Source organism: Amblyraja radiata, chromosome 23, assembly GCF_010909765.2.
Source record: "Amblyraja radiata isolate CabotCenter1 chromosome 23, sAmbRad1.1.pri, whole genome shotgun sequence".
Classification (NCBI taxonomy): Eukaryota; Metazoa; Chordata; class Chondrichthyes; order Rajiformes; family Rajidae; genus Amblyraja; species Amblyraja radiata.
The window spans coordinates 22,823,505-22,849,792 of record NC_045978.1 but is presented as its reverse complement, the minus strand read 5'-3'; the positions used below and the strand labels follow the sequence as shown (position 1 = coordinate 22,849,792).

The 26,288-nt window shown below is 42.8% G+C and overlaps 1 protein-coding gene across 2 annotated transcripts in view; it reads left to right on the top strand.

Moving 5' to 3' along the window:
- tbc1d20 (TBC1 domain family member 20) overlaps positions 1–24,392 on the top strand; it is a 38,848-nt gene extending 14,456 nt beyond the window's left edge. For both annotated transcript variants that reach the window (XM_033041786.1, XM_033041787.1), the window contains exons 5-8: positions 4,362–4,463; positions 6,836–6,977; positions 7,686–7,864; positions 20,678–24,392. In XM_033041786.1, the coding sequence (XP_032897677.1) occupies positions 4,362–4,463; positions 6,836–6,977; positions 7,686–7,864; positions 20,678–20,933 (679 nt within the window). In that variant the 3' untranslated portion in view covers positions 20,934–24,392. The remainder of the gene's footprint in view (positions 1–4,361; positions 4,464–6,835; positions 6,978–7,685; positions 7,865–20,677) is intronic.
- Positions 24,393–26,288: the final 1,896 nt, after the last annotated feature.

Genomic DNA, 26,288 nt, shown 5'->3' with positions numbered 1-26,288 from the left:
TCCGTAACTCCCAGATAGTGGTGTTAGTATGTTACCACACACACAACCGTAGGTCCTCTGGATATGCCAAGAACTGGATCTCCATCCCTGGCATTCCTGGCCTGCTATGTTTATATCAGGTTCCTGATTACGAATGTTATGTTGTTCATATTGGTGGTCATGTGGTCCAACCGTAGCTTTTGCAGTGTCTGGACTCTTTGTCAGCATACCACCTTCAGGGTTAGTTATAGGCGGTCCCCACTGTCAAAGTAGGGTTAGTACCACGCTCACATCCCATGTGTCCGTGTACCTTGGTCTTAGAGGTATTAGATTGTAAATTCTCTTCATGAATTTTGTTGTAAAGGGGTGCGTTCCTATCGACCCGTGCCCTGCTTGCAGCATCAGATAGGAGGAAAGTGCGCCTCTGGCACTATTGATTGCACTATAACTTTGTTTATAGTTATAGTACAGAGTTGATAAGAAACTCCAAGACATCTGTTATCCGAACTGTGTTGTATTTGTTCGGACAGTCCTATGCCTTGAAATGGCCTCCTCAGAATCTGCAGACCAACAAGTTAATACGTTCGTGTAGTGGATGATTACTCCCTGTAACTGGGTTCACTAGGAGGTCCCTGCTCTTGGGTACAGCCATAACTGGCTGGACTATAGTTCCCAAAATTTTTGGGGACCAGCCTTGAGTAGGCCAATGTGGCACTACCAATATGCCTGTGGCTTAGTCTTGCTTGATTTTGGTCAAGCATCGGTTTGTGAGACAAACTTGCGGAAAGCATGCATAAACAATCCTCCCCAATTGAGGGAGAAAGCATCCACTGCCTTTGTTCCTGGATCCTGCTTGCAGGACACATATCTGGGTAACTGATGGTTTAGTCTAGATGCAAATAGATCAAAATCTGGTATGCCAAATCGTGTAGTTATTTCGTTAAATACTGCCTGATTCAACATCCATTCTGTGTTGTTATTAAACATCCGTAATCCAGCATTTGTCACCGTGTTATATCTACCTCGTAGATTTCCCAAATATTCCTCTTGATACACCAGTGCCAAATGAGGTTCGACAATCTATCGTAAGATACAGATTTTACACCACCCTTGTTAGTGGATATGTGCCACCGCAGTGGTGTTATCAAGCTGAATTTGAACAAGCTCCGGTTGCATATTGCTACAGAACCCCTTGAGTCCAAATTGTGCCCCCAACAATTCTGGGTAATTGATTCCATGTGTTGGAGAATTACAGACTCCTGCTCATTCCATCTGCCCCCACAGCTCTAGACTGTGTTAGTGGCTCCCCATCCTTAGCCGCTAGCATAGGTCTGAAGAACCCTCGATGGCTTTCAAGCAAATTTACTTTGAGCTTTCTCACGTTCGTTATCCACCGTAGTTATTCAACAATGGCCTCTGCTGGCAAACCATGGTTTTGCCAATTTTGCCTGCATGGAATCTGAGTGTTCGTTCCTTTGCTCGCTGTAATTCTGGTAATGCAAAGGCCCGTACGTACTGCTGGAAATGCGGCTACTATTTGCCAATTACACACGCTGTTTGCCTGATAGATGGCTAGTATTTGACTATCAGGTCATAGCAGGCTTGATTAATATAGTCGTTTGCCCCTAGGCAAAGTCACCAACATATTTACTGTTTTTGATAGTAAATTCTAGGTAATCAATTACCCTTGTAGGTGTCAATTTTGATTTAACTGGATGGATGAGGTAACCAATTCTATCAAACAGGGTTTTGGTTTGCTTTGACTGATGCTTCTGCCAATTCTAGGTGACTCCAAAATGAAATTGTCCAAATATGCCATTACTATGTGGTTCTGAGACCTTTGTAGACCCAGAATTGGTTTCCGTAGTTTTGTCAATAGTCTAGGAGCTGATGTCAACCCATTTGGCAGATCCATACCATCCAGTTAAACTTCAAATGTCTCCTGTTCTTAGTGAATAGACACCGAATAGTATGCATCTTTGAGGTCGATGCATGCCATGTGACCATTTTATAGGAAGCTCCTATAAAACAGTAGTTAGACCGTAACAAAATTACTGTTTCTAAAAGTCTATACTGCACAAATGAGTTAAACCTGGATGAAGTGACATCCTCCATCTGTCACATGTCCTGAATGGCAATCCTGCCCAAAATTACTGGGCCTGCCTCGAAGACAATTCCAGTCCGAGTTCCAAGTCTGCTTGGAACCTGTGTATGTTGTGCAGTAAAATTATCACGTTATTATCTGTTTTTTTTTTTTTTTAAACAGTTCTGAAATTTCATGTTATTGTCATTTTGAACAAGAACACAAGAGTAAATTACCAACATGTAACTGCTCCACAATCCCATGTTTCAGTAAACCCAGACCCACCTACCTCCATGGCTACTGGTGGTCTTGTGGTAAGCCCAAAGGCCCCTGATGCGGATTCCTTTTCTCTCCTTGATTGGGAGTAGGACTGGTAAGGAGTGTGGATTCCATGTTTCTCCTGACCTCTGCTTGGGTCTGGTCTGAAAACCTCATCATACTGAACCTGCCTTGTAGGACAATTCTGGCCATTATTTTGAGTCTGCCTTGAAAGACGACTCTGATCGTATTTCCGTGCCCAGCTTTCAAGCTACCACCGGATTCAGTGAACCGCTTTCCCCCTATGGAGGTGTGGGGTGTGTTGTTGCCTATGCGGATATTCTGCCAACTGCTGGCACTTGAGGCCATATGCATGTGCTTCAGTATGTTCATACTTTAAATTCGAGATCAGTTACCTACTGATCATTCACACTCCCCTCTACTGAGAGTGAGGTTCGTAGGCAGCCCTGAAAACAGGTGCTGCCGCAGGCCCCTGAGGATACCTGTGCTGACATGGCCCTTCCAGTGGACCTAAATGAGATTATAGCTTTGGTCAGACTGAAATGGACCATGAATGCACCTCTCCTCAGAGCAGGAGACATTTGTGCAGCCCTGAAAACAGGTGCTGCTGCCTGCGGGTTCTCCATAATACCCGGGCTGTCAAGAGCTAGATTCCATCCAGGGAAGCACCCAGTGGAACCTGGATGATTGCAGAAGCACTTATTTTCTGTTTGTTTGTATGGAAGCTTATTATTCCTTTTATGTAAAGCATTTTGGTGTTGACTTAAACAGTGCAATATAAGTAAAACTTACTTACTTACTTACTTCCTTTCTTCTGCTTGTCCCTGGGAAGGTTTCTTCCACTTGTAGTTCCCCCTCCAATGGGGAAGACATTGGGCTGCCCCATGTGCGAGGCTCCCGGCACCGGCACTGCTGTAGGCCGTGCTGATACTGCTCCCTCCTTTGGAGCAGATCATTGTTGGAGCAACTTCTCCATAAGTTGCTCCATGTGGGAGAAGTCGTCCTCAGACGCTCTCCGTTGAGGGAGGGTATCCCTCTTCCCCGGGCTCACTGAGTCAACGGGTTCGTTTAGACTTGCGGGTGGCATTACGTCCCGCAGGACAACCATGGAGCTCCTGCTACCGCGCAAAGTCTCCTGCCGATTCTGCTGTCGGCGCTACTGTCGGGAAGCGAGGCTCCCGGCACCGGCACTGCTGTAGGCCGTGCTGATACTGCTCCCTCCCTTGGAGCAGATCATTGTTGGAGCAACTTCTCCATAAGTTGCTCCATGTGGTAGAAGTCGTCCTCAGACGCTCTCCGTTGAGGGAGGGTATCCCTCTTCCCCGGACTCATCTGAGTCAACGGGTTCGTTTAGACTGGCGGGTGGCATTACGTCCCGCAGGACAACCATGGAGCTCCTGCTCCCGCGCAAAGTCTCCTGCCGATTCTGCTGTCGGCGCTAATGTCGGGAACAAGACCGTCGCCCGCTATTTGGAAAGCTGCGGTCTTCGGCAGCCGACATCCCCGCGGGCCTTCTCCTCGACATCTGGGCTCTGAAAAAAAAACTTCAAGCCCGAAAGAACGCAGGTAAGTGATTCAACTTTCCTTACCTGCTCATCCCGACGGCCTGGGAGGACTCAGTGCCTGCCAGTCCGTCGTGCGTGTTGCGTTCAGACGTAATGACGCGCACGCAGACGGACGGCCCTTCTTCACGTAGTCACTCACGTGACTCCGAAGTAAAATTTATGGATTGTTATACACAAAAACCCCCCAGATAAATCAATGTTAAACGACTGGAATCTAAGTCGATGGATTTAGATTATACATATGAATAATCTAAATCCATCAAGTTGGATTCCAATCTTTGAATTGATTTTTCCCAGTTCTTCTTTTGATCTGTCAAATGACGTGTAGTAGTTTTATCTTCAAGTGCATGATTTGTGCATTCTTTTAAAATAAGTCATTTTAACAAACGAATGTGTTTGTTAATAGTTAATAATGTTTAGCCATATTATAAGTTGAGCACTATTTTTGTTTATAGGGATTTTATGGACCCAACCATGGACAACACAAAACACATTTTAAATTACCTTATGCCAATAATAGAGAAGGTTAACCCAGAAGTCCATGATTTCATGCAAAGGTGAGTGTGTGAATGTGGTTTGATTCATTAAGGGCCTGTCCCACTTAGGCATTTTTTTTGGCGACTGTCACAGTCGTAGCAGGTCGCCGAAAAAGGTGGCGACTGGACCCCCCCTACGACAATGTCTACGACAAGCTACAACAACCTACCACCGAGTCGACGTCAAGCTACAGCAAGCTACCGACAACCGGCGACCCATTAGGACGTCCAACTAGGACCACGCCTACGACAACCTACGACCACACAGGCGACAACCTACGATAACCAAAGTCAACCTACGTCCACCCGCGACAAGTAACGATCCTGTCAGCGACAACAGAAGACAATTCAGTCGCTGGTACCTGTCGCCGGTTGACGTAGGTGGTACCAATGGAATTCATCAAAGTCAGCACTTGGCGACAACCAACATCACCTGATCCAACCTGCGTCATCCTGGCAACAACCTACGACAGGAGAAGACAAGCTACGTCAAACCCACAGTCGCCAAAAAGTTTTGAACAATTCAAAATCCAGCGGTGACCAGACAAACGTTACGACTCTTTAGGCGACTTGAGGAGACTACTCATGACCATACAGGCATCACCCCGCGACCATGTGGCGACAGCCTAGTCACTGAAAAAATCGCCTAAGTGGGACAGCAGCTTTACACCATGGTTACAAGCTATGGGGAACCCCTGCAAATGTTATCTGACATATGGACTCACCATGCTTTATTTCCCATATGTAGATTCTGTCTAGCCAATAGTTGCAAAAATATGAAATCTAATTTGCCTACATGCTGTGGATTTGGCAGACTCTGTTCAAATATACTTTTCATTGACTGTACAGTTGACCAAATCTTTTCAATAATCCAACATCCATGTAAATTGTGCCTACATGCTAAGCTTGTTCTTGAAAAAAATAAAAAGCTCTTGGCAACGGGAGAATTCCCCTTTGCTCTATCTATTGTACTTGAATTTGAACTGAATGTATCTTAGCTGTTTGGATAGGATGCAAAACAAAGCCTCACTGTACATGTAATAATAATAAACCCAAACCTAAATTGGGAGTTCTCTAATTTGAATACTCGCCTTTAGACCCAAAACATAGTAACCAGCTATTGGCTCTTTCAATACCAATCAATGTAAATTTGCCAGAGAAATCAACAGATCATATCAATGAACTTAGTTTTATCATTGATAGAGAACAATTTGATGGAATAGATGATGTTCACTACAGTGTTTTTTAGGAACATAAAATCTTTGATTCTTAATGTTTCTTTGAAAAATGTATTAACTGCTAGCAATCACAAGTAACGAAAACTTGAATGTAATATAACCTGGGACTTCAATCATTTTTCGATATTTAAGTAAAACAATATGTGAAGCACATATAATTAAGATAATTGTTTTCTTGTAATGTTGTATTTCGAAATTAATGAGTTTTACTTAGGCAGCACTGCCCAATTTTGCCCACTACAGAATCACTTAGAAACATAGAAACATAGAAATTAGGTGCAGGAGTAGGCCATTCGGCCCTTCGAGCCTGCACCGCCATTCAATATGATCATGGCTGATCATCCAACTCAGTATCCCGTACCTGCCTTCTCTCCATACCCTCTGATCCCCTTAGCCACAAGGGCCACATCTAACTCCCTCTTAAATATAGCCAATGAACTGGCCTCGACTACCCTCTGTGGCAGGGAGTTCCAGAGATTCACCACTCTCTGTGTGAAAAAAGTTCTTCTCATCTCGGTTTTAAAGGATTTCCCCTTATCCTTAAGCTGTGACCCCTTGTCCTGGACTTCCCCAACATCGGGAGCAATCTTCCTGCATCTAACCTGTCCAACCCCTTAAGAATTTTGTAAGTTTCTATAAGATCCCCTCTCAATCTCCTAAATTCTAGAGAGTATAAACCAAGTCTATCCAGTCTTTCTTCATAAGACAGTCCTGACATCCCAGGAATCAGTCTGGTGAACCTTCTCTGCACTCCCTCTATGGCAATAATGTCCTTCCTCAGATTTGGAGACCAAAACTGTACGCAATACTCCAGGTGTGGTCTCACCAAGACCCTGTACAACTGCAGTAGAACCTCCCTGCTCCTATACTCAAATCCTTTTGCTATGAAAGCTAACATACCATTCGCTTTCTTCACTGCCTGCTGCACCTGCATGCCTACTTTCAATGACTGGTGTACCATGACACCCAGGTCTCGCTGCATCTCCCCTTTTCCTAGTCGGCCACCATTTAGATAATAGTCACTTAAACATCTTTGAAATGGAAGAAGCTTCATATTCTCACAAAGATATTAAGTCCTAAATTAATGATAAGCACCTCTAAATTATGTTTACTTGCACTAAAGACTTTTCTATTCCCTACTCTTTTATTTTGTAGAGCTGAAGTTGGTACTATTTTTGCCTTGAGCTGGCTAATAACTTGGTTTGGTCACGTGCTTTCAGATTTCCGGCACGTAGTTCGGTTATACGACTTCTTCCTGGCGTGTCATCCTCTAATGCCAATCTATTTTGCTGCAGTGGTAAGTGCATTTTTCTCCCTCCTTCCTTATTTGTTTAGATACAAGAGAGAAATAATTTGCTCAATCTCAGCTGAATTGGGAGTATTTGAGTTGAACAGTTAAATTTGTGAATACCAAAAGTATTGAATGCTTAACATAGAATGGTAAAACTGTTGGCATATTTCCTGATGATTTATCACCTGCTTTTATTGTCAGGTTGCCATATAAAGGGTTGGCTAGATGTAAAATCCTGTGCAATCTATGAACGCAGCCTGGACTATGACACAAGCCAGTCTCTCCCCCCACCCCGCCACCATCAACTCCATCTTCACTTTGTGCCGCCTCAGGAAAGCAGCCAATGTAGCAAAGACCACTCACATTCTCTCTTCCCTCCTTTCTAGTTGGGTAGACGACACAAAAATCTGAAAGCACGTACTACCACATTCAAGCAAAGCTTCTTGCCTGCTATTATCAAGCCCTTGGGTAGACCTCCTATATTAGGGATGAGTTCCCAATCTTCCAGTCTACCTCACTGTGGCCCTTGTATTTGTTTTTAACTGCACTTTCTCTGCAGCTGTAGCTATATTATGTTCTCTTTTGCTCTATCTTATATACCTCTATATGGTATGATTTTCCTAGCTAGCACACAAAACAGTTTTTCACTATATCTCAGTACTGGTGACGATAATAAAATGCTGTCATCCATATGGGTTTTTCTTATTCCTCTAGATTGTATTGTACCGAGGGCATGAAGTCCTGGAGAGTGAATGTGACATGGCTGCTGTTCACCATCTGCTGTCCCAGATCCCACAGGACCTTCCATATGAGACTCTGATCAGCCGTGCTGGTGATCTCTTTGTCCAGTTTCCTCCGTCCGAACTTTCTAGAGAGGTTGCCCAGAAGGAAAGGTAAATCGTGTTTCTATGCACAAGCACAATGAGCTACAGGTATAATACTTGCAGCAGCATCATAGGCACACACACTTGGGCAACACATTAGAAAAATAATAATTATACATAAATTACATATAGGTTCTACAAGACACTGAAAATAAAAAATACTTTGCAAAAAAAACATGTTAATGCAAAGCACAATTAGAAACACACCCCTGGTATTATAAGAGTGGTTCATATTGTTCTGTTGCCAAGGTAGAATTAGAGTTGTGCAGGTCGGTTGAAGAACTTGACGGTTGTAGGAAAGCGTCTGTTCTGTAGACAGTCGACAAAAGAACCAACCAGACAGAGCAATTTAAAGGATGAACTTCAAAGAGAAGCTACCTACTTTGATTTGCTGCTGGAAAAAGGTCTTTGTATAAGATTCAGCATCTTTAATCATTGCCACTTCTACAAACTTCTCAATTCAAGGCAAGCACCCATATGCTATCTTGTCTCTCGAAATGCTTGCTCTCTGGTGAAAATCATCAATGACAGTGTACACTTTTAAACAATTCCCTCCAAGGACATGATATCGTGCTGTGAGTTACAAGGAGTGCTTATGTGACTGTCTTCAGTTTTGGATTATGTGATATTTCTGACAGCAGTGTAGGGTTTTGCTATTGTTCTTTCTGTTTGTTATCCAGCTGAATAAGATGGTGATGGATGAGAGACATTGTGCAGTTGACTCCATAGTTCGTCCCCTTTACCAAGGAAGTCTTATTGCCTAGTCAAACCCACTTAAGGAAGGCATTGTTAAAAATTATTTTCACGAGAATGGGAGGGAGCATTTTGAGAGAAGACCGTAGCTTGTGTGCCCTTTGACTTTGACATTAATCTCTTGATATATCATGAGAAAAGTGAAAAGGATGGCTAAAGGCCAAGGAAGCATCAGGGAAACTAAATTATCTCAGTAATGGGATATTGTATCTCACCACCCATATTCAGTTGTCTTGATCCTTGCAGTGAATGGATTTTATCAGTCCGCATCAAAATTTAGGTGGTCATTATTTCTCTCTAAAGAATTTTTCTTGCCCATCATTATTGCATTTTTGAGTGTGCCTCAATGTCAGATTATCTGTTAATGGTCTTCCTATGGTTTTGTTGAATATGTATGAAATAGTTGCTGCCTCTTTGGATTGTTTTCCCCCTCTGCTCTTGAATGAGGCTATTTGTATGTGTCCCATGAGCAGTATTTTCGGGAATCTCAACTTAGTTTCCTTTTCTCTTCTGTTGCCAAAAGATGGACAGACGAACTTGGAACCTGATTATGGATGATCAGCCATGATCACATTGAATGGCGGTGCTGGCTCGAAGGGCCGAATGGCCTACTCCTGCACCTATTGTCTATTGAACCTTCATGATCTGTATATCAGTGTCGCCACCCTGTGTAGAGATGGGGAAATCTCGATGCATTTTAATGATCAAGATTCACATACTCAAAAAGCATTAGATGTATTTTATTATTTTTAATTTTGTAAATCACAAGAATAAGAAACAAAATTCCAAGTCAATCTAAAAACATCCCTGTAAAATTCTATAGTAAGATAAGAAACCCATTTGTAAATGGGAGTTGCGATAGCTACCTGAGGTTAATTAATTGTAGGTTAGTCAACTTGGTCAAATGAAAATAGTTCAAGATGAGGCAGACCATTTGATGAATTACAGAAGTTTTCATTATCACTGTTGTAATCCCTTGTAGACCATGAAATGATTCCTAACTAACATATAAAGATTAGAGGATTTCAAGGGAAGATTTCTGTGTCATTCCTTGCGTTGACATGGTTAGTTAAAACTGGCATGTAATGTAATGTAGAGGATCTATCCAGCTGTGGATAGAGAGGAGCCGGTATATAGACTATACTTAGACTTCTAGAATTTGTTTAATAATGCTGTTTAAAAACTTGTTACAGCAAATGGCTCATGGTATAGCAGGTAACATTGGCATGGATCGAGAATTTGGGAAATGCAGTTAGAGTTGCGAGATGAATAATTGTCTTTTGTAGATGGTTTGCACTGCAGCCATTGTGAATTGGTGGTTGAAAGAATGAATTTGTAGAATGGTTGATGGAGTTATTCTGGATGGTGTTGAGTTTTTTTGGTAAGTGAAGAGTTCTGCACCTTGTAATGGTTTAAAAGGTGTGGGGTGTCGAGGTTAGACATTTGCCATAGGATACCCAATGTCTGATCTGCTCTGTAGCCGTCATGTTTATGTGGCTGAGCCAGTTGAGTTTCTGATCAATGGTAATCCCAAGGATGTCATTAGTGGGGAGAGGTCTATTCTTGTTTTTAGTTAATATGTGTGTAAGGAATGTCAGTAAAGTAATCACTTGTTTGCAAATCTTCTCTGTTGAGACACTGAATATTTATCTTGTGTCTATTATCATAGTCATATGACAAAAGAGTCATTTGACCCAACAAATCAAAAGCAATAGAGTTGTACAGCACAGAAACAACACTTCATGAGAAAGAAATCAAGATTTTGTTTGTAACAAAAGGAGCTACAATTGGAGCTTTGATGCTAACACTGCTGATTTTAGCTGACCCATTGAGTAACATTCTTGGGAATCGACTTTAACTGGAAGCTTGGCTGGAACAGCTACAAAAGTACTATAAGAGCAGGTCAGGCATATGATAAACTGCCTTCTACTTGTCTGAATGAGTGTAGCTCAACTCCTCTTAGAACAAAGCAACCTGCTTGATTGGCAACTCATCAATTACCCTAAGCATTCATTCCCGCCACCACTGACACACAATGGCTACCCACAGTATATCCCATCTACCAAAAGCATTGCAGTTACTCTGAGAACATCTCTACCACCAAACAGGACCTGGTCCCCTCCAAGTTGCATGCCATCCTGGTGTTTCTATGGTGTTACTGGCCCTGGTATTCCATCACATATGCTGTGGGTGTACCTACATCAGAAAGGGTGAAGTGATTCAAAAAGACAGCCCACCACTACCTTCTCGAGAGAAATAAATGCTGGCTTTACCAGTGATGGCCAATTGTTCAACATTAACTAATGGTGTAAATCGAATATAGCTGTCCTTCTTTCATTTATCTTATGGCCAGCAGAGACCAAATAGCAAAGTAATTTCATTGTCTGGCAGAAAGATATCTATGAAGATAAATTCATTTTGTGTGTATAGCATTATAATGGATAGTGCAGTTAATATTCAACGTTGAGCCTTTATTGATGTCTTCTTTTCCTTGCAGGTTATGTTCACAAGCAGAAAGCACCCCAGTGTAGTTTGATCCTAAATTCCCCAGTAAATATTTTTACGCTTGCAGTTGATAAGCAAGTATGGATATGTTATTTTGCAAAATGAAATCTTTGTAAAGGAGGGGTATTTCCGTTTCAGTATCGTACCACAATAGGACAGAACAGCGGGCTGGCTACAGCATCAAGGCAATTTGTCACCAACTTCATGCATTGTCCACTCTGTCATATTCAGATGATACAAATTAGATTCTGAACTCTGGCTTTGCTGTAAAGATCCAATCTGAAGCAAAAGTGAGATCGAGGAGCTATAGGCTATAACCTAACCAAAGTGCTTTACTGTTTACCTGGTGCTTTATATGATCGAAATAAATGACAGGCAGAAATACAGCAGTCTTTACGTTTTAACAGCAAATTAAGACAGGGAAAGCTAAAGGTAAGAGTTTTTTAATTAATGAAACATTTTTCAGTTTGGATGTTTGTTACAGTTTTATTTAAATTGGAGGGTAGCACAGAACAAATGAAAGCATAATATTTTTGCATGTAAATTTAAGCAACTTGGTGATGTCCACTTCACTTCAGTCTTTTTTTCTGCGCATGATTATTTAGTAACCTCTAAGCGACTACCTCAATTCTATTGGGGAAATATCAGTCAGGAAGCATGTGGACTTCTGTTGTTTTGATAGAGAAAATTAGCAGCAGGTGAAGTGATTTTGTGGACTGTGGCAAGGATGTGAGACTTCAGTCATAGTGAGAGATTGGAGACACCAGATTTGATGTCTTGATTAGAGATGGTTATGCTCAGGGCTGCCAACTCTCGCGCTTTGAGCGTGACACTCGCACATTTCAGCCAATTCTCACGCTGAAGACAGAATTCTCACGCTGACAGTCTGTCTTCAGTCCCTGCACAGTTTGTCTCAAGTTTGCGCCGCATGACAGCGATCTGCACGGATTGGGGAAGCGCGTCGGTCCCGGGCAGCGGGCGCCAGCGCTTTTGTGAGCCGTCTGTGAGCGCTGCGCTTCCGGCTACCGCGGCAACCTCGCTCCCTCCCTCCCTCCTGCCCTTCAACCCACACGGCAGCGCCAGCGCCGCCAATCCACGCTACACCTTGCCCGCCAGACTCCCCATTGGGCGGCCGGGGAACGAGTGGGAGGGGAGAAAGAGAGAGAGAGAGAAAGAAAAAAAGGGAGGGATGGAGGCAAAGAGAGACAGGGGAGGGAATGTAGAAAGGGGATGAAGGAAGGGAAGGAGAAAGAGGAAGCGTGAGGAAAAAGAGGGAGGGGGGGAAGAGGGAGGAGGGAGGAAAGAGGGAGGGGAGGAAAGAGAGGGAGGGAGGGGGAGGATTGAGTGGGGGAAGGAAAGGTGTGTGTCTCCCTGTGTGTGTGTGTCTCCCTATGTGCGTGTCTGTGTGTGTGTGTGTCTCCGTGTGTGTGTCTCCCTTTGCGTATGTGTCTCCCTGTGTGTGTGTGCGTCTCCCTGTGTGTGTGTGTGTGTGCATGTCTGTGTGTCTCCCTACGTGTGTGTGCATGTCTGTGTGTCTCCGTGTGTGTGTGTGCATGTCTGTGTGTCTCCCTGTGTGTGTGTGTGTCTCCCTGTGTGTGTGTGTGTGTGTGTGCCTCCCTGTATGTGTGTGTGTGTGTCTCCCTGTGTGTGTGTGTCTCCCTCTGTGTGTGTGTGTCTCCCTGTGTGTGTGCATGTCTGTGTGTGTGTGTCTCCCTGTGTGTGTGTCTCCCTGTGTGTGTGTCTCTCCCTGTGTGTGTGTCTCTCCCTGTGTGTGTGTCTCTCCCTGTGTGTGTGTGTCTCCCTGTGTGTGTGTCTCCCTGTGTGTGTGTGTCTCCCTGTGTGTGTGTGTCTCCCTGTGTGTGTCTCCCTGTGTGTGTGTGTGTGTCTCCCTGTGTGTGTGTGTGTCTCCCTGTGTGTGTGTCTCCCTTTGAGCGTGAGAGTCACGCATTTCAGCCAATTCTCACACTGATGACAGAATTCTCATGCTGCCTTCAGTCCCTGCACAGTTTGTCTTTCTGCGCCATATCACAACGATCTGTGCGGTCTGTGGAAGCGCGTCAGTTGGCGACTGTGAGTGACGTCGCATCTCTTCTCTTCTCTTCTTTCTTGGAAAGAACAACATGAAGCAGCCGGAGATAAAACTAACCAGGTGAATCGGTTGTAAAACATGGGGAGGACCACAATGAGGCCAAACATCTAGGACGGGGTTCGGCAACCTACGGCACACGGGCCGTAACCCAAAAACCTGAACACCATCCTCCACCCCCCCCCCACCCCCCCCCGTCGCAACGCTCCCTCGCAAGTTCTCACTCTCAACTCTCACCCAATGTTGGCAGCCCTGTTATGCTGGGGAAAGTTTTGGAAGCATGTGGGTAAATGCTATTTTGAAGGTATTCAAAATTATAAAGTATTTTAGGACATAGTTTAAGCTAGCAGGTGAATCAATAATCAGTAGGGATAGACTTAAATTAGTTAACAAAAGAACAATGTGGAAGATAGGAATTTATTTCCTTTGCTAATTATTACACCCTGGAATCCACGGGTTGACTGCATGTTGCAAATTGATTCAGTAATAACTTTCAAATGGAAAATTGATGAATGTTTAGAACATTTTGCAGGGCAATAGGGAAAAGGCAGGGAAGCGGACCAATTGAATAACCTTTTCAAACAACTGGCACAAGCATGGTGCTCCAAATGGCCCGTGTAGAGCCATGATTGCGTGATTCAATTGATATTACTTTTCTCATTCAATTTAAGTCAAATGGCCTACTTGTGGTTTATATATTTTTCACCATGTCTTCTTCCTGAAGTGTTGAATGTCCCCGCTCTCACAGAAGCCAGTGTTCAGCTAATTCAATTCATTCCATGTGTGGTATGCAGAAACTGCTGGGTGCAGTACAATGACAGTCCTGGCAATAGCAACCTCTCAGCTGTAGTCTGAAAGGCTTGTGCTTAGGAGGTACTTGTGTCTTTAGCCAAGCTGTTCGAGTACTGTCACCTATCTGACAATATAGCAATTTATTAGACATGACTATCCCTCATTAGATAAGATATTCCAGGATTTGATTCTACTGGTCATGAAAGAACTAGTTTATTTTCATGTCAAGAAGGTATGGAGTGGCCACAATGACGGCAGCAACTTGTGAAGCACTCATTACCATCTTTAGTGGAAACAAGCCCTTCGGCCCACCGAATCCATGCCGAGTAGTGATTACCAGTACGCTAGTTCTATCCTACATCCTAGAGACAATTCACAGAGGCCAATTAACGTACAAACCTGCACATCTTTGGGATGTGGGAATGTACTGGAATACTTGGTCACAGGGAGAACATGCAAACTCTGTTCAGCCGACACCCGTAGTCAGGATCAAACTCGGGTCTCTGGTGCTGTAAGTAGAAACTCTACCACTGCGAAACTGTGGCATAAATAGACTAATCTCCCCGAGCGTAAATTTACACAACCTTTTCCCAAGGTGGAGATGTTCAACAGTAGTGGGCATAACTATAAAATGAGATGGTTTAATGGAGATGCGTGGGGCTATTTATTTTTACAGTAGGGGCTTGAAACACATTGCCTGGGGTAGTGGTGGAGGCATGATCTGATAGTGGCCTGTAAGAGCCTTTTAGATGGGCATGTGGAAGTGTAGGCAATAGAAGGGTATGGATTATATACGGGCAGGTGAGATCATTTTAACTTGGCATCATGTTAGGCACAGATGTTGTAGGCCAAAGAGCCTGTGTTGTCTTGTTCTATATTCTAACTTATGGATGGACATTAAATTCATGGTCAGGACTGACTAACTGCAAATAACCAAGGGAGTGTTTAAGTGAAGAAAAGTAATGCAAGGTTGTACAGTTGGGCTGGTAGCCTTGGAGTAAGAAATTGATGTATTAGATTTTAGGAGTTTCAGCTGAATCCAACCAAATAAAGGACTATTGAGTTAGAAGGACAGTTCATTGGACACTGAGACTTAACCATTCATTAATGTTGGGATCTAGCCAGATTCTGTTCTTCTACAACCCATCCAGTCAGAAAAAGGTTTATTACTGAATTCCATTTAGAACAGTTGGTGGCTTTGTTCTTGCTATCTTACTATCAAAAATGTTTTGATAGTAAGATAGACATACTCAAATAATTTGATAGACATACTCAAATAATTTCCTAGTTCCTGTGTTTTACTATGCTTTGCTACTAGTACCTAAGAATTTGTTCTACATTTTGTGATTGAAGAAGACATTTGAAAGTCATGCTGCCGGATGTAAAGGCACCCGTTCAAGATTTAAAAAATTTAAATGGGCCAGCAGAACTGTGTAAGTAGAATTGCAGAAATTCCAAATGTGTTTCATAAGTAGATAAATAACATGGGATGAAGGTGTTTGAAGTTAAGAAGGGTAGCCTGTGTGAGAGGGACACATGGTGCAAGTTAGATTCTGATATAATGCTCGCCTTTCTTCATAGCGGAGCAGAATACATTTTAATTGAGGAGGAATTTAAATGCTGGATATCATGTAAGAGGAATTTTTAATGTGCTTGGTCATCTTCAAATTTAAATAATTGAGCGCATCTGGATAAAATGTATCCCAGGTCATTGACAAGGAATAGCGAAGGTTCTGACCATTATTTCTTGATCCTCACTCTTTGTTGGCATGATGCTAGTGGACTGGAGCATTGCTAATGTGGTACCATTATTGGCAATAGACAGAGGAAACGTAACTAATCCTTGGCAAATTATGAAAAGAAATTGACGCAGAGCATAAACCATAATTTAAATAATTGGAGATTTAATTAAGTGCAGTCAGAATGCGGATTTGTTAAGTAGAATGAATGTGGTCTGATTTTAACGTGACTTTTAACAGGGCCAGCCTGATATAAGATCATGGGTGGCAAGTTGGATCCAAAATTGGCTCAGTCATGGGCCACAAAGATTAATGTCATAGAAACTGGAAGATTACTTTTTACTGTTCAGTAGGATGCTGTGCCAGTGATATGTCATTGATTTGTATACAAGAGCAAGGAATATGAAATGGGCAGTGTTTACGATAATGTGGCTTGTGGTGTGCAGCAGAAAGCTGTGGACATCAGGACGCTGCCAAGGGGCTGGCCACGTAGGCAAGATCGGGCAAATGGGATGTAATCCGGAGAAGTGATACTTTTAAGGGGACAAACCAGAGAAGGGACAAGCAATGGGTTACTGTGGCACATGATTAAGAAGACTGTCTTAGTGCGTCTTGTTCAAGATTTTAGAATACAAGATCAGGAAGATAATGCTTAAATTGAACAAAATATTTTTCAGCCGTGCAGCTCTGCTCAATTTAATGCACAAAGGTTATCATGGCATTAGAGTGGCAGAGAATTTTTAGTAGGACATTGCCAGGAAAGGAAAACATTAGCTATGAGCAGAAATTAGCTAGGCTCAGGTCAGATTCTTTCCAAGTAATCTGTTTCATCCAGATGCATAAAATTAGGAGATGGTAGGAAGGACTTGCTTCCCTTAAGAGAGGCTAATAACTTGACCCTTTTTTAATGAAGATAATTGTAAAAGGATTAGGGGGAAGTTGAGGGAGTTTCTTTTTGAGAATGGTGGGTGAGCTTACGTGGTACCGTATCAGTGAACAATGAGCCAAGAGTAGGGGAATAACCTGCACGATGCAAAGGGCCTTCATGGCTTCCTTTGTCACAAATTTCTGAGTTTACAAAATGACCAGATATGGTAAGGGAAGTGAGTAGGATCAGTATTTTGCAAGCATGCAATAAAATGGGTTACACAGCATAGGCACATGAGATTGCAAATGCAATTTTAAAAAAAAATGCTTGAGGAACTCAGTGGGTCAGAGGGACAGGCGCAGCCGTGCTGGCGCGGAGACGATCAAGAACAGACTCGGACGGCATCTGCCAAGAACGAGGCCAAGCTTGGTGGCTGAAGTGACAGCTAAGAATGAGGATGGACTGGACGATGAGTGCTGAGAACAAGGAACAAGGACAGGTCCGGCAGGGCAACATCGTGGCGCAGCAGTAGAGTTGCTGCCTTACAGCGCTTGCAGCGCCGGAGACCCGGGTTTGATCCCGACTACGGGTGCTGTCTGTTTGTACGTTCTCTCCATGACCGCATGGGCTTTCTCCGAGATCTTCGGTTTCCTCACACACTCCAAAGACGTGCAGGTCTGTAGGTTAATTGGCTAGGTGTATGTGTAAATTGTCTCTAGTGTGTGTAGGATAGTGTTAATGTGCGGGGATCGCTGGTCGGCGCAGACTCGGTGGGCCGAAGGGCCTGTTTCCACGCTGTATCGCTAAGCTAAAGGTCCAACAACAACAATAAAAGCTCGTCCGCCGCTGAAACGAAGACCCAACAGCCACATGCTGGGGAAACTCAGAGGCCGAAGACCGGAGAGTCGAGGAGGGAGCCGCTGTCTGTGACGGACGCAAGGAGTTTGGCTGGTAGTAGAGGGATCTGGGTATTGCCACCAATGCCTTCAGGGTCAGACACAGGCGGTCGGCGGAGGAGGGGCACATCCGGTTGAGCTTACCTGGATCAGGGCGTTCCAGTACTTCCAACACGTGGACAGGACTTTGCACTTTGGACTGTTTGTGTTTTCTAGGTTTTTTTCTTTTTTAAACAATGACAAAATTGTGGCGACTGTGCATTTGTGGTTGTGCAAAAGAATTTCACTACTGTGTATACCTGCCAATAAAGAACCATTGAACCATTTGGCATTAGTCAAGGCAAATGGATAGTTGAAGCTTTGAGCTGAACCCTACATCGGGACTAACTGTTTTTCATTTTAAGGTTTCTTGTGACTGCATGAGGTTGCAGAGAATAGCATAATATTTAAGCTTTACTTAACTGATTTATGCTGATTGTCTTCAGTAACTTAATATAGCAACGATAAAAAGCAATGCTGCAATATTTTAAAGACATAAATGAGATACTATTTCTACTCCTGACCTTGTGCCCTTGCTGAATGGATGCCAAATACAAGGTGCTAGGAATGTTGGTGTGCTGCCATTTACAAATTGATCAGGAAACTGTCATGTGCTAAAGGAAAATGTGTAGACTCACTTGGGTTACTGCATTGTATTATTTATGCAAGGGAAAGAAAGGACCTGCATTTATGAAGCAACTTTCACCGAAGTACAGATTTACAGCCAGAGGAGTAGTTTGTCGTGATGTCTGTGTTACAAAGTAACATGGCAGCCAATTTGCACAGCAGGGTCCCACAAGTACCAGGGAAATAAATAAGTATCAAGTTTGTTTTCAGTTTAAAGATACAGCACAGAAAAGCTGCTCCACCAAGTCAACCCAAACCATCGTTCGAACTATTCACACCCATTGATTCACACTAGTTCTATATTATCCCACTTTCACATCCACTCCTTACACACCAGGGCCAATTTACAGAGGCCATTTGAGCTACAAACCCACTCGTCTTTGGGATGTGGTAGAAACCCAGAAGAAACCTATGCGGTTACAGACAGCACCCAAGGCCTGGATCATACCTGGGTCTCTGGCGCTCTGAGGCAGCAGGTTTACCACAGGTCATAGCATCGGGAGATGCTGATGCTCTACAAACACAAGAAATATTAACATTTGAGGCTTTTTGAGAGATCACAGGAGCCTGAGTGTATATCAAGAAACTGCAGAAGCTGTTTAACCAATCAGCAGTGTGTTACTAATCACTTCAATGTCTTGATCAGCTGGCTATCTGCAGGTTATAAAAGTATCTATCAGCAGTGGCGGACTGGCCAGGGTGTCAGCTTGCCCGATGGCAAGTGGGCCCCTGATGAAGTGATGGCAAGTGGGCCACTGTTAAATGATAGCATTGTAGTTGTGGGTGGGCCCCCTTTGTCTCCTGGCAACCAATATTTTTAGACCCAGTCTGCCACTGTCTATCAGTATTGTTGATTGCCAGTGCTACCATAAACTGTAAGGCATTTGCAGTTTCCTGGCCATTCTGAGGCAAGAGCTTTGTCAGATTTGCTGCTGTACAGTTATTAATTTAGTTTATTGTCACCTGTGCTGAGGTACAGTGAAAAGCTTTTTGCTGCTTGCTAACTAATCAGCAGAAAGACTATGTGTAGGAAGGAACTGCAGATGCTGGTTTAAACCGTAGACAGACACAAAAATTCAGCGGGTCTGACAGCATCTCTGGAGAAAAGGATTAGGTGACGTTTTGGGTCAAGACCCTTCTTCAACCTGAAACGTCTCCTATTCCTTTTCTCCAGAGATGGTGTTCGACCCACTGAGTTACTCCAGCTTTTTGTATCTATTAGTGGAAAGACTGTATATGATTACAATCAAGCAGTCCACAGAATACAGATACTTAAATCAAAGGGTCTCCAGGGCTGCCAACTCTCACGCATTGAGGTGGGTGTGGGGGGGGGACCTCTCCCCCCCCCGGTCACTACGCTACCTTGGCAGCCCTGGGCCTCCAATGAGGTAGATAGTAGCTCAGGACCACTCCCTACTTGGTGATAGGATGATTCAGTTGCCTGCTAATTCCCATTCTAGGATGGGAATGTTATACAGTGTGGAGGATGGGATCTGATCAGTTTGCAGTACTTCATTGCTTGAAGAAGTTCATGGTCTAAGGGAGCCAATTATTTTGGTGTTTCTGGCTAGGTAGTATTTTTGTAGCTGTAGCCAAGGACCAGGACTACAAACCATTAGTGCTCAACCAGTAGAAAAATACCATCAGATTACTGAGGCAATTGTTCGTGCCATTTTGGAGCAGTTTCTAATTTAATCACGGCATTACATTGCCTAAGTATTACTGCAGTAAATGGGAGTTATTCTTTCCGAAGAGCGTTGTATTCCCCTTGCCATATTTTGTTTTATTTTTCCTGTTTCGGTGTATCCCTGTGTATGCTGTTGATTTCTGTAAATGTAACAAATTGGGTGCTGAATATGTAAAATGAACAGACCCGTGAACAATTTGCATGCTAAAATGCTTTTAAGAATCATTATTTTACAGAATAACAAAGAAATAGCTGCCGGATTCAAATAGGACAAGTTATTTAACTAATGGCAGTCTTGATGAATTCTGAAAAATTAGAATAATTTTTGAGTTTAATTATTTTTAAGGGAGTTCTATTGCCCTGGTCCCATTGTGATATGCAAGGTAGCATACCTGCTTATGAAGCATGAAATGCATTTTACAAAACGTACATATTTAAGATCTCTATGAATTTCCTTTTATCCTTGTTTTCTCTTCTTCCCTGTGGGTATTAGCTAGTTTTCAAGAATGTTATTTGTTTTCCAAAGCTTCACATGCTTTATGGTCACGTGAGTTTTGGTGAATGTTGGTTGCTTGCCTCTCATTAGTGTATGTGAAATACGCCCAGCTATTTCTAGTATTAGCTTTGGAGAGCAACAAAGATCAGGAGGCCTTGTTGCACCTGTCTGCCCCCTCCCCCCCCCCCCCCCCCCCCCCACCCCCACCCCCCCCCGATTAATTTTAAACAAGAATTATTTGTTACGTTGACTTTGTCTTCTTATTGAATAGGTTGACTTTTATGCTGCATGGGTTTTTGTATAATTAAGGATTTGTTCCTGTCTACTTCCACAGCACTGCCGCTTCGACCTTCAAAGACTTTGAACTGGTGTCGGCTCAGCAACATCCCGATACGGTGCTTCGAAGGCGATTTAAAGACCAAGTGCAGCCAGCACCCACAACGAGTACTATTGTGGCAATAACGAGGACCAGGAGGTTGATAAAGCTGGCGGTGATGGGCCTGACTGTAGCACTGGGGGCAGCAGCTTATGCAGTGGTCAACAGTGCATTGGAATGGGCACCAAAATTTGAACTGCAACTATTTCCATGAAAGGGAAAGGTGTTCTTAGCCACTTTACAAAGCCCCAATCATGTACTGGGTAAGGGGCGTGATTTTTAGTTGTCATTGCCTTTTAGTTACGAGTACATCACTAAAGACTGGAGCGTCTTATTCCATGTATTCATTTATGCATAGGACTAGATTGAACACTGATTTTATATTTTGACTGCCATTTTGTGCAAGAATTGTACCAATGTTAACATAGCAATATATTGCAGAATATCAATTTTGCCATCAAAATCTTGGGCTATGACGTTGAAAATATACTGCCTCAATGTGGTTATCTCATTTCATTCTAACATGGCACATTGCTAATCTTATTTAAGTTATTGAGGGAAGGAGGCAATTGTGGGGCAATGGATGTGTGATGATATTCCAGGGAGCAAATTATTGAGTTAATTACTGAATTAATATCTGTTCCTTAAACTAAAATGTAGAGCGTTTGGAAAACCATATGGTAAAACAGAGAAAGGATTGCATTGATTATGTGCAAAAATTAAATAATTTCGGCAGCATGCATCACCCAGATGACAAGAAGTCTTGCATCTTTAACACTTGTGAAGCTGTACCACTTGTTACACAATTACATTTAGAGACAGCGAGTAGAACATTAGTTTAGAAGCTCTGTTTGTACCATAAGATTAGAGGAGAGCAGGCCTAGCGCCATCTCAGAAAGTTGTTAAACTCTGCCTTGTTGTATGATCATTCCCCTGGCAAGAGCAGCTTCTAGTCAAATTATGTAGAGCTGAACATGGCAGATTTTGAATTCAGATTTCTTCAGTTTGCAAATCTCTTGTCAGGTTGGCAGTGGGGGGCATTTGGCTTGCGCTTTCTGCTGCGCTGTTTCCAATGGGAAAACAGGTTAGGCTGAGTTGCAAAAAGATAGACACAAAATGCTAGAGTAACTCAGTGGGTCAGGCAGCATCTTGGGAGAAAATGGATAGGCGACGTTTCCGGGCGGGACCTTTCCTCAGTCTGAAGAAGAGCAGCTATCAATGTTCTTCAGAGATGCTGCGTGACCCGCTAAGTTACTCCAACATTTTGTATCTATCTTCGGTATAAATCAGCTGCTGCAGCTCAGTTTTATTACATTTTGGCTGTGCTACCCTCTCTTCCTTGATTAGCCTATCGTCATGGACTGTCTGCAATCATGGATAAAGAATAATCACTTTAGTCATAATTAACTTGACTACACTCCACAGCATGTGTCAACACCTTGAAGAAAGGGGGAATAAATGGGTAGTTGGAGATAAAATGCATGTCTTTTAGTGGTAGATTACTGGCCAGATGGCCAGCCCAGTTCTTCACTCGGCCTTTCCATGTGGGTAGCACTGGTGTTAAATTGGTGCAGCGGAGATACTGTGCAGAGTTCTAGGCTTTGGTTCTGTGACCACGCCATTACACAAGGAGGATGAACATGACATGCCAGTGATCTGCTGGAGCCCCATTCTCTCAGGGTAGTTATACATTCTCTCTCAATTTTCTCATTCAACTCATTCAATTCTCATTCAATCCTCCAAATTGCCCTGCCTTTAGCAATGCTTATCTGCACCACTGACTAGATACCTCAACTGCGATCTGCAGGATGTTTTTTTTATTCTGCTACCTAGAACATGCCTGTATCACAAACCAAACAATCATTTTAAATAAAGGCAAAAACACAGGCTAATCCATCACTTTAATAACACTTATATCACTGTTGGTTTAATTTTAACTTTGTAAATATACAGCAGAACATTAGATCTAAAATGTTGTTAGTGGGATCTGTTCAACAATTGTGACATGTAGGCTACAAGTCAACTGTTTAATTAATACACTTCAATTACAAGCAGCTAATATATTTTAACTAGCATATTGCAGCCTTAATATTGGTGACAGTAGGCACACTAATCTCACTGGAAGTGTTTGTGACGTCTCGCTAGCCCTTATGAGGCTATATTGCTTGAGAATTTGGTATGAAAGAATTATGTTCATGACATATTGTTGGCTTTGAAATGCGACATACAAATCTTTAAACCGTTTCATTTTGTCATTACAAGATTTCGCTAATTTTGTGAAGGTACCCAATGTGATTAACATGTGGAATTAATGATGGTTAAAAAAGCTATTACTTGCATTATTCTGTTTTTATTTTATTTCCTGTTTACTTCTCATTCTTATTGTCACTTTTTGTCGGGCTTGAATTCTGACCTTGGTGTTTTCTTATCTACATTACAACCTGCTGCTTTCTTGAGGTGCTATTCTTCTCCTTTGTGGGAGGAAAGAACCTTTTTATTTTTCTCTCCTGGAGTATAGGTTCCATTGGCAAAACCTGTGTAGCTGGGACATGTTGGCCGGTGTGGGCAAGTTGTGCCGAAGGGCCTGTTTCCACGCTGTCACTATGACTCCATGGTGTTTGTTTCCCATCCCTGTGTTCCTGGAGAAGGTGGTGGTGAGCTATTGTCATGAGCTGCTCCTAGACTGCTGCAGATGTCTACAACAGACCGTCTAGGACAGCGTTCCTCAACCGGGGTTCCCTGGAACACCAGCATGGTTAGAAACATAGAGAAATAAAGGACTGCAGATTTTTTTAACCAAAGATAGACACAAAATGCTGAAGTAACTCAGCGGGTCAGGCAGCATCTGTTCTGACCCGAAACTTCACCTATCCATTTTCTCCAAAGATGCTGTCCGACCCGCTGAGTTACTCCAGCACTTTGTACCCTTTTGTGTATTAACCTGCATCTGCAGTTCCTGGTTTCTGCATTGTTATGTAACCTGCCAGATCTCTGACTAACAGAGCAAGCTCAAATGTTGTATCTTGCTGCACTGTAACTGTTTCATACATTGTTATCTAATCTGCAGAATTCTTTCTACTTCTGCCATCATCTGTTTTTCTATGTCTATTTGTTCTTTCAGATTTCATCCTTCACTGAAGTTGGCTTCATGGGGCAGGGCTTTGTGACTATTTAAGGAACTGCAAATGCAGATTTACAAAAAAATGACAAAGTGTTGGAGTAACTCAGTAGGTCAAGCAGCATCTCTGGAGAACATGGATAGGTGACGTTTCGGGTGTCTCCATAGATTCTGCCTGACCTGCTGAGTTATTCCAGCACTTTGTGTCTTTTTATGGTTAGAAACATTATATTTTTATCAGATCTGTTTGTCTGACCCTGCTCTTGCATTCCCCACATTACAACAGTGACTCTTCATTGATTGCAAAGGGCTTTGGGCATTCTAAAAGGTGCTATTGTCTGTATTTCTTAATTCAACAAAGCGTTACCAACCACTAATGCAGAATTACTTTGCAGTATAAATTTTGAGTACAAAGAAGAAGCCATTAGCTGAGCAGGTGTTCCCCTCTCCCGTTGGTCAATCTGCCATGAAACCAGATGCAAAGGTTTATGATATTAGCTCCTTGGTAATGTTTAATAAGGAACTAAGTCTAATAAAGCTCTCCTATTGAGATCATTTTGTGAATTGTAGTATTGTTTATGCATTTGGGGAAAACCATTTTCATATGGCTTGAATTCTCCACCGAAACTTGCAGATCTTTGTAATATGACTACACCTTATCTTTGCAGTCAGGTATGGATTTTACTTGGTTCTTTCTGTCAGTCAAATTCAAGCATTAAAATTTGGTTTGTAAATTGCTTCCCAGTTAGGTACTTTGTTTGGAATTAACTAAATTGAACCTTGGATAATTTGCCTTTTGTTCATACTAATTGCTGTTTGTCCGTGTACAGTGAGTGACTAACTTCTGCAGCAGAGGGTTCATTGAGTGCTGCAGCAATATAAATTACTGGCCAGGTCTTGACTAGAGCAACAGGAAGGCACTGCAGTTAGTGACTGCAACAAGGGAGAAGGAGCATTTGTTGTCCATTGGGAAGAAAAACTCGCCAGAGCCTAATCAAGAAGAGTTGATCACCAGTAGTCAGGATATTAACAGTTACGTGGAGAAGGTCGAAGAATGGGGTCAAGAGAGTAAGATAGATGAGCCATGATTGAATGGTGGAGTAGTCTCAATGGGCCAAATGGCCTAACTGGTCCTATGACATATGATCATGAATACAATTGAATAAAACCATAATGCTGAAAACATTCAGCGGGACAGGCAGCATCTGTAGAAAGGGAAACCAAATTCCAGATCTGTCAGAAATGGGAAAGAGAGTAAAGAAACTGCCACCTCGCTTCCAGTTTTCTGTTACCTAAAAGACGATGTAATATAGTTAGAAAGGCTGGTGTGTAGGCCTGGACAAAGAATGTGTTATCAAGCTTGCATTGGGCCTTGCTGTAACAGCATTGGAGGCCAAACACAGATTAAAATGGGAGTGGTGTAGGGTGGAGAATTAAAGTGACGGGGCAACCAAGAACTTGGACTCTACCGCTGCACCACTGTCACCCAGGGGAGAGAAAGAGACACCATGTTAGCTCATGGAAGGAATAGAAGGCCATAGTTTTAAGGTTTTTGGCTCACGCTCTCAACAGATGCTGTGTTTTTTGATATTATTGGACGAGAATAAATGTACTATATCCATAGGCTTACCTTATCTGCTGAAAAAGTGTAAGTCTTTATAGCTGTGATGGGTAATCGAGGGCTGGGAGAGTAAAGGAGCTGAGTTAGTATTGGTAGCATTTTAGTCAAGTTGCACTGCAGGCAGAAAGGTGCACACAGAAATCTGCACTTGGCTGATTTAGTTGTTTTAACACTGATATGCTTGCTCCATGTGCAGAATTTGGCCATGTGGCCCATCAAGTCTACTCCGCCATTTAATCAAGGGTGATCTATCTTTCCTTCTCAACCCCAATCTCCTGCCTTCTCCCCATAACCCCTGACACCCATTCTAATCAAAAATCTGTCACTCTCTGCCTTAAAAATATCCATTGACTTGGCCTCAACAACCTTTTCTGTGGCTCTGACTAAAGAAATTCCTCATCTTTCTAAAGGTGCGCCCTTTTATTCCAAGGCTATGGCCTCTGGTCCTAGAATCTCCCCCTAGTGGAAATATCCTCTCCACATTTACTCATGGCTTTCACTATTCGGTAAGTTTCAATGAGATTTCTTTCCCCTCATCCTTCTAACTCCAGCAAATACAGGCCCAGTGCCATCAAACACTCCTATGTTAACCCAATCTTTCCTGGGATCATTCTCGTAAACCTCTGCATCCTCTCCAACGCCAGCACATCCTCCGACATGGGGCCCAAAACTGCTCACAATACTCCAAATGTGGTCTGACCAGTGCCTTATAAAAGCTCAGCATTACATCTTTTTTTATATTCTAGTCCTCTCGAGATCTAGCATTGTATTTTCCTTCCTTAGGTGGGCTTGTGTCAACAGATAAGCCAATGAGCGTAGTCCAGAACACA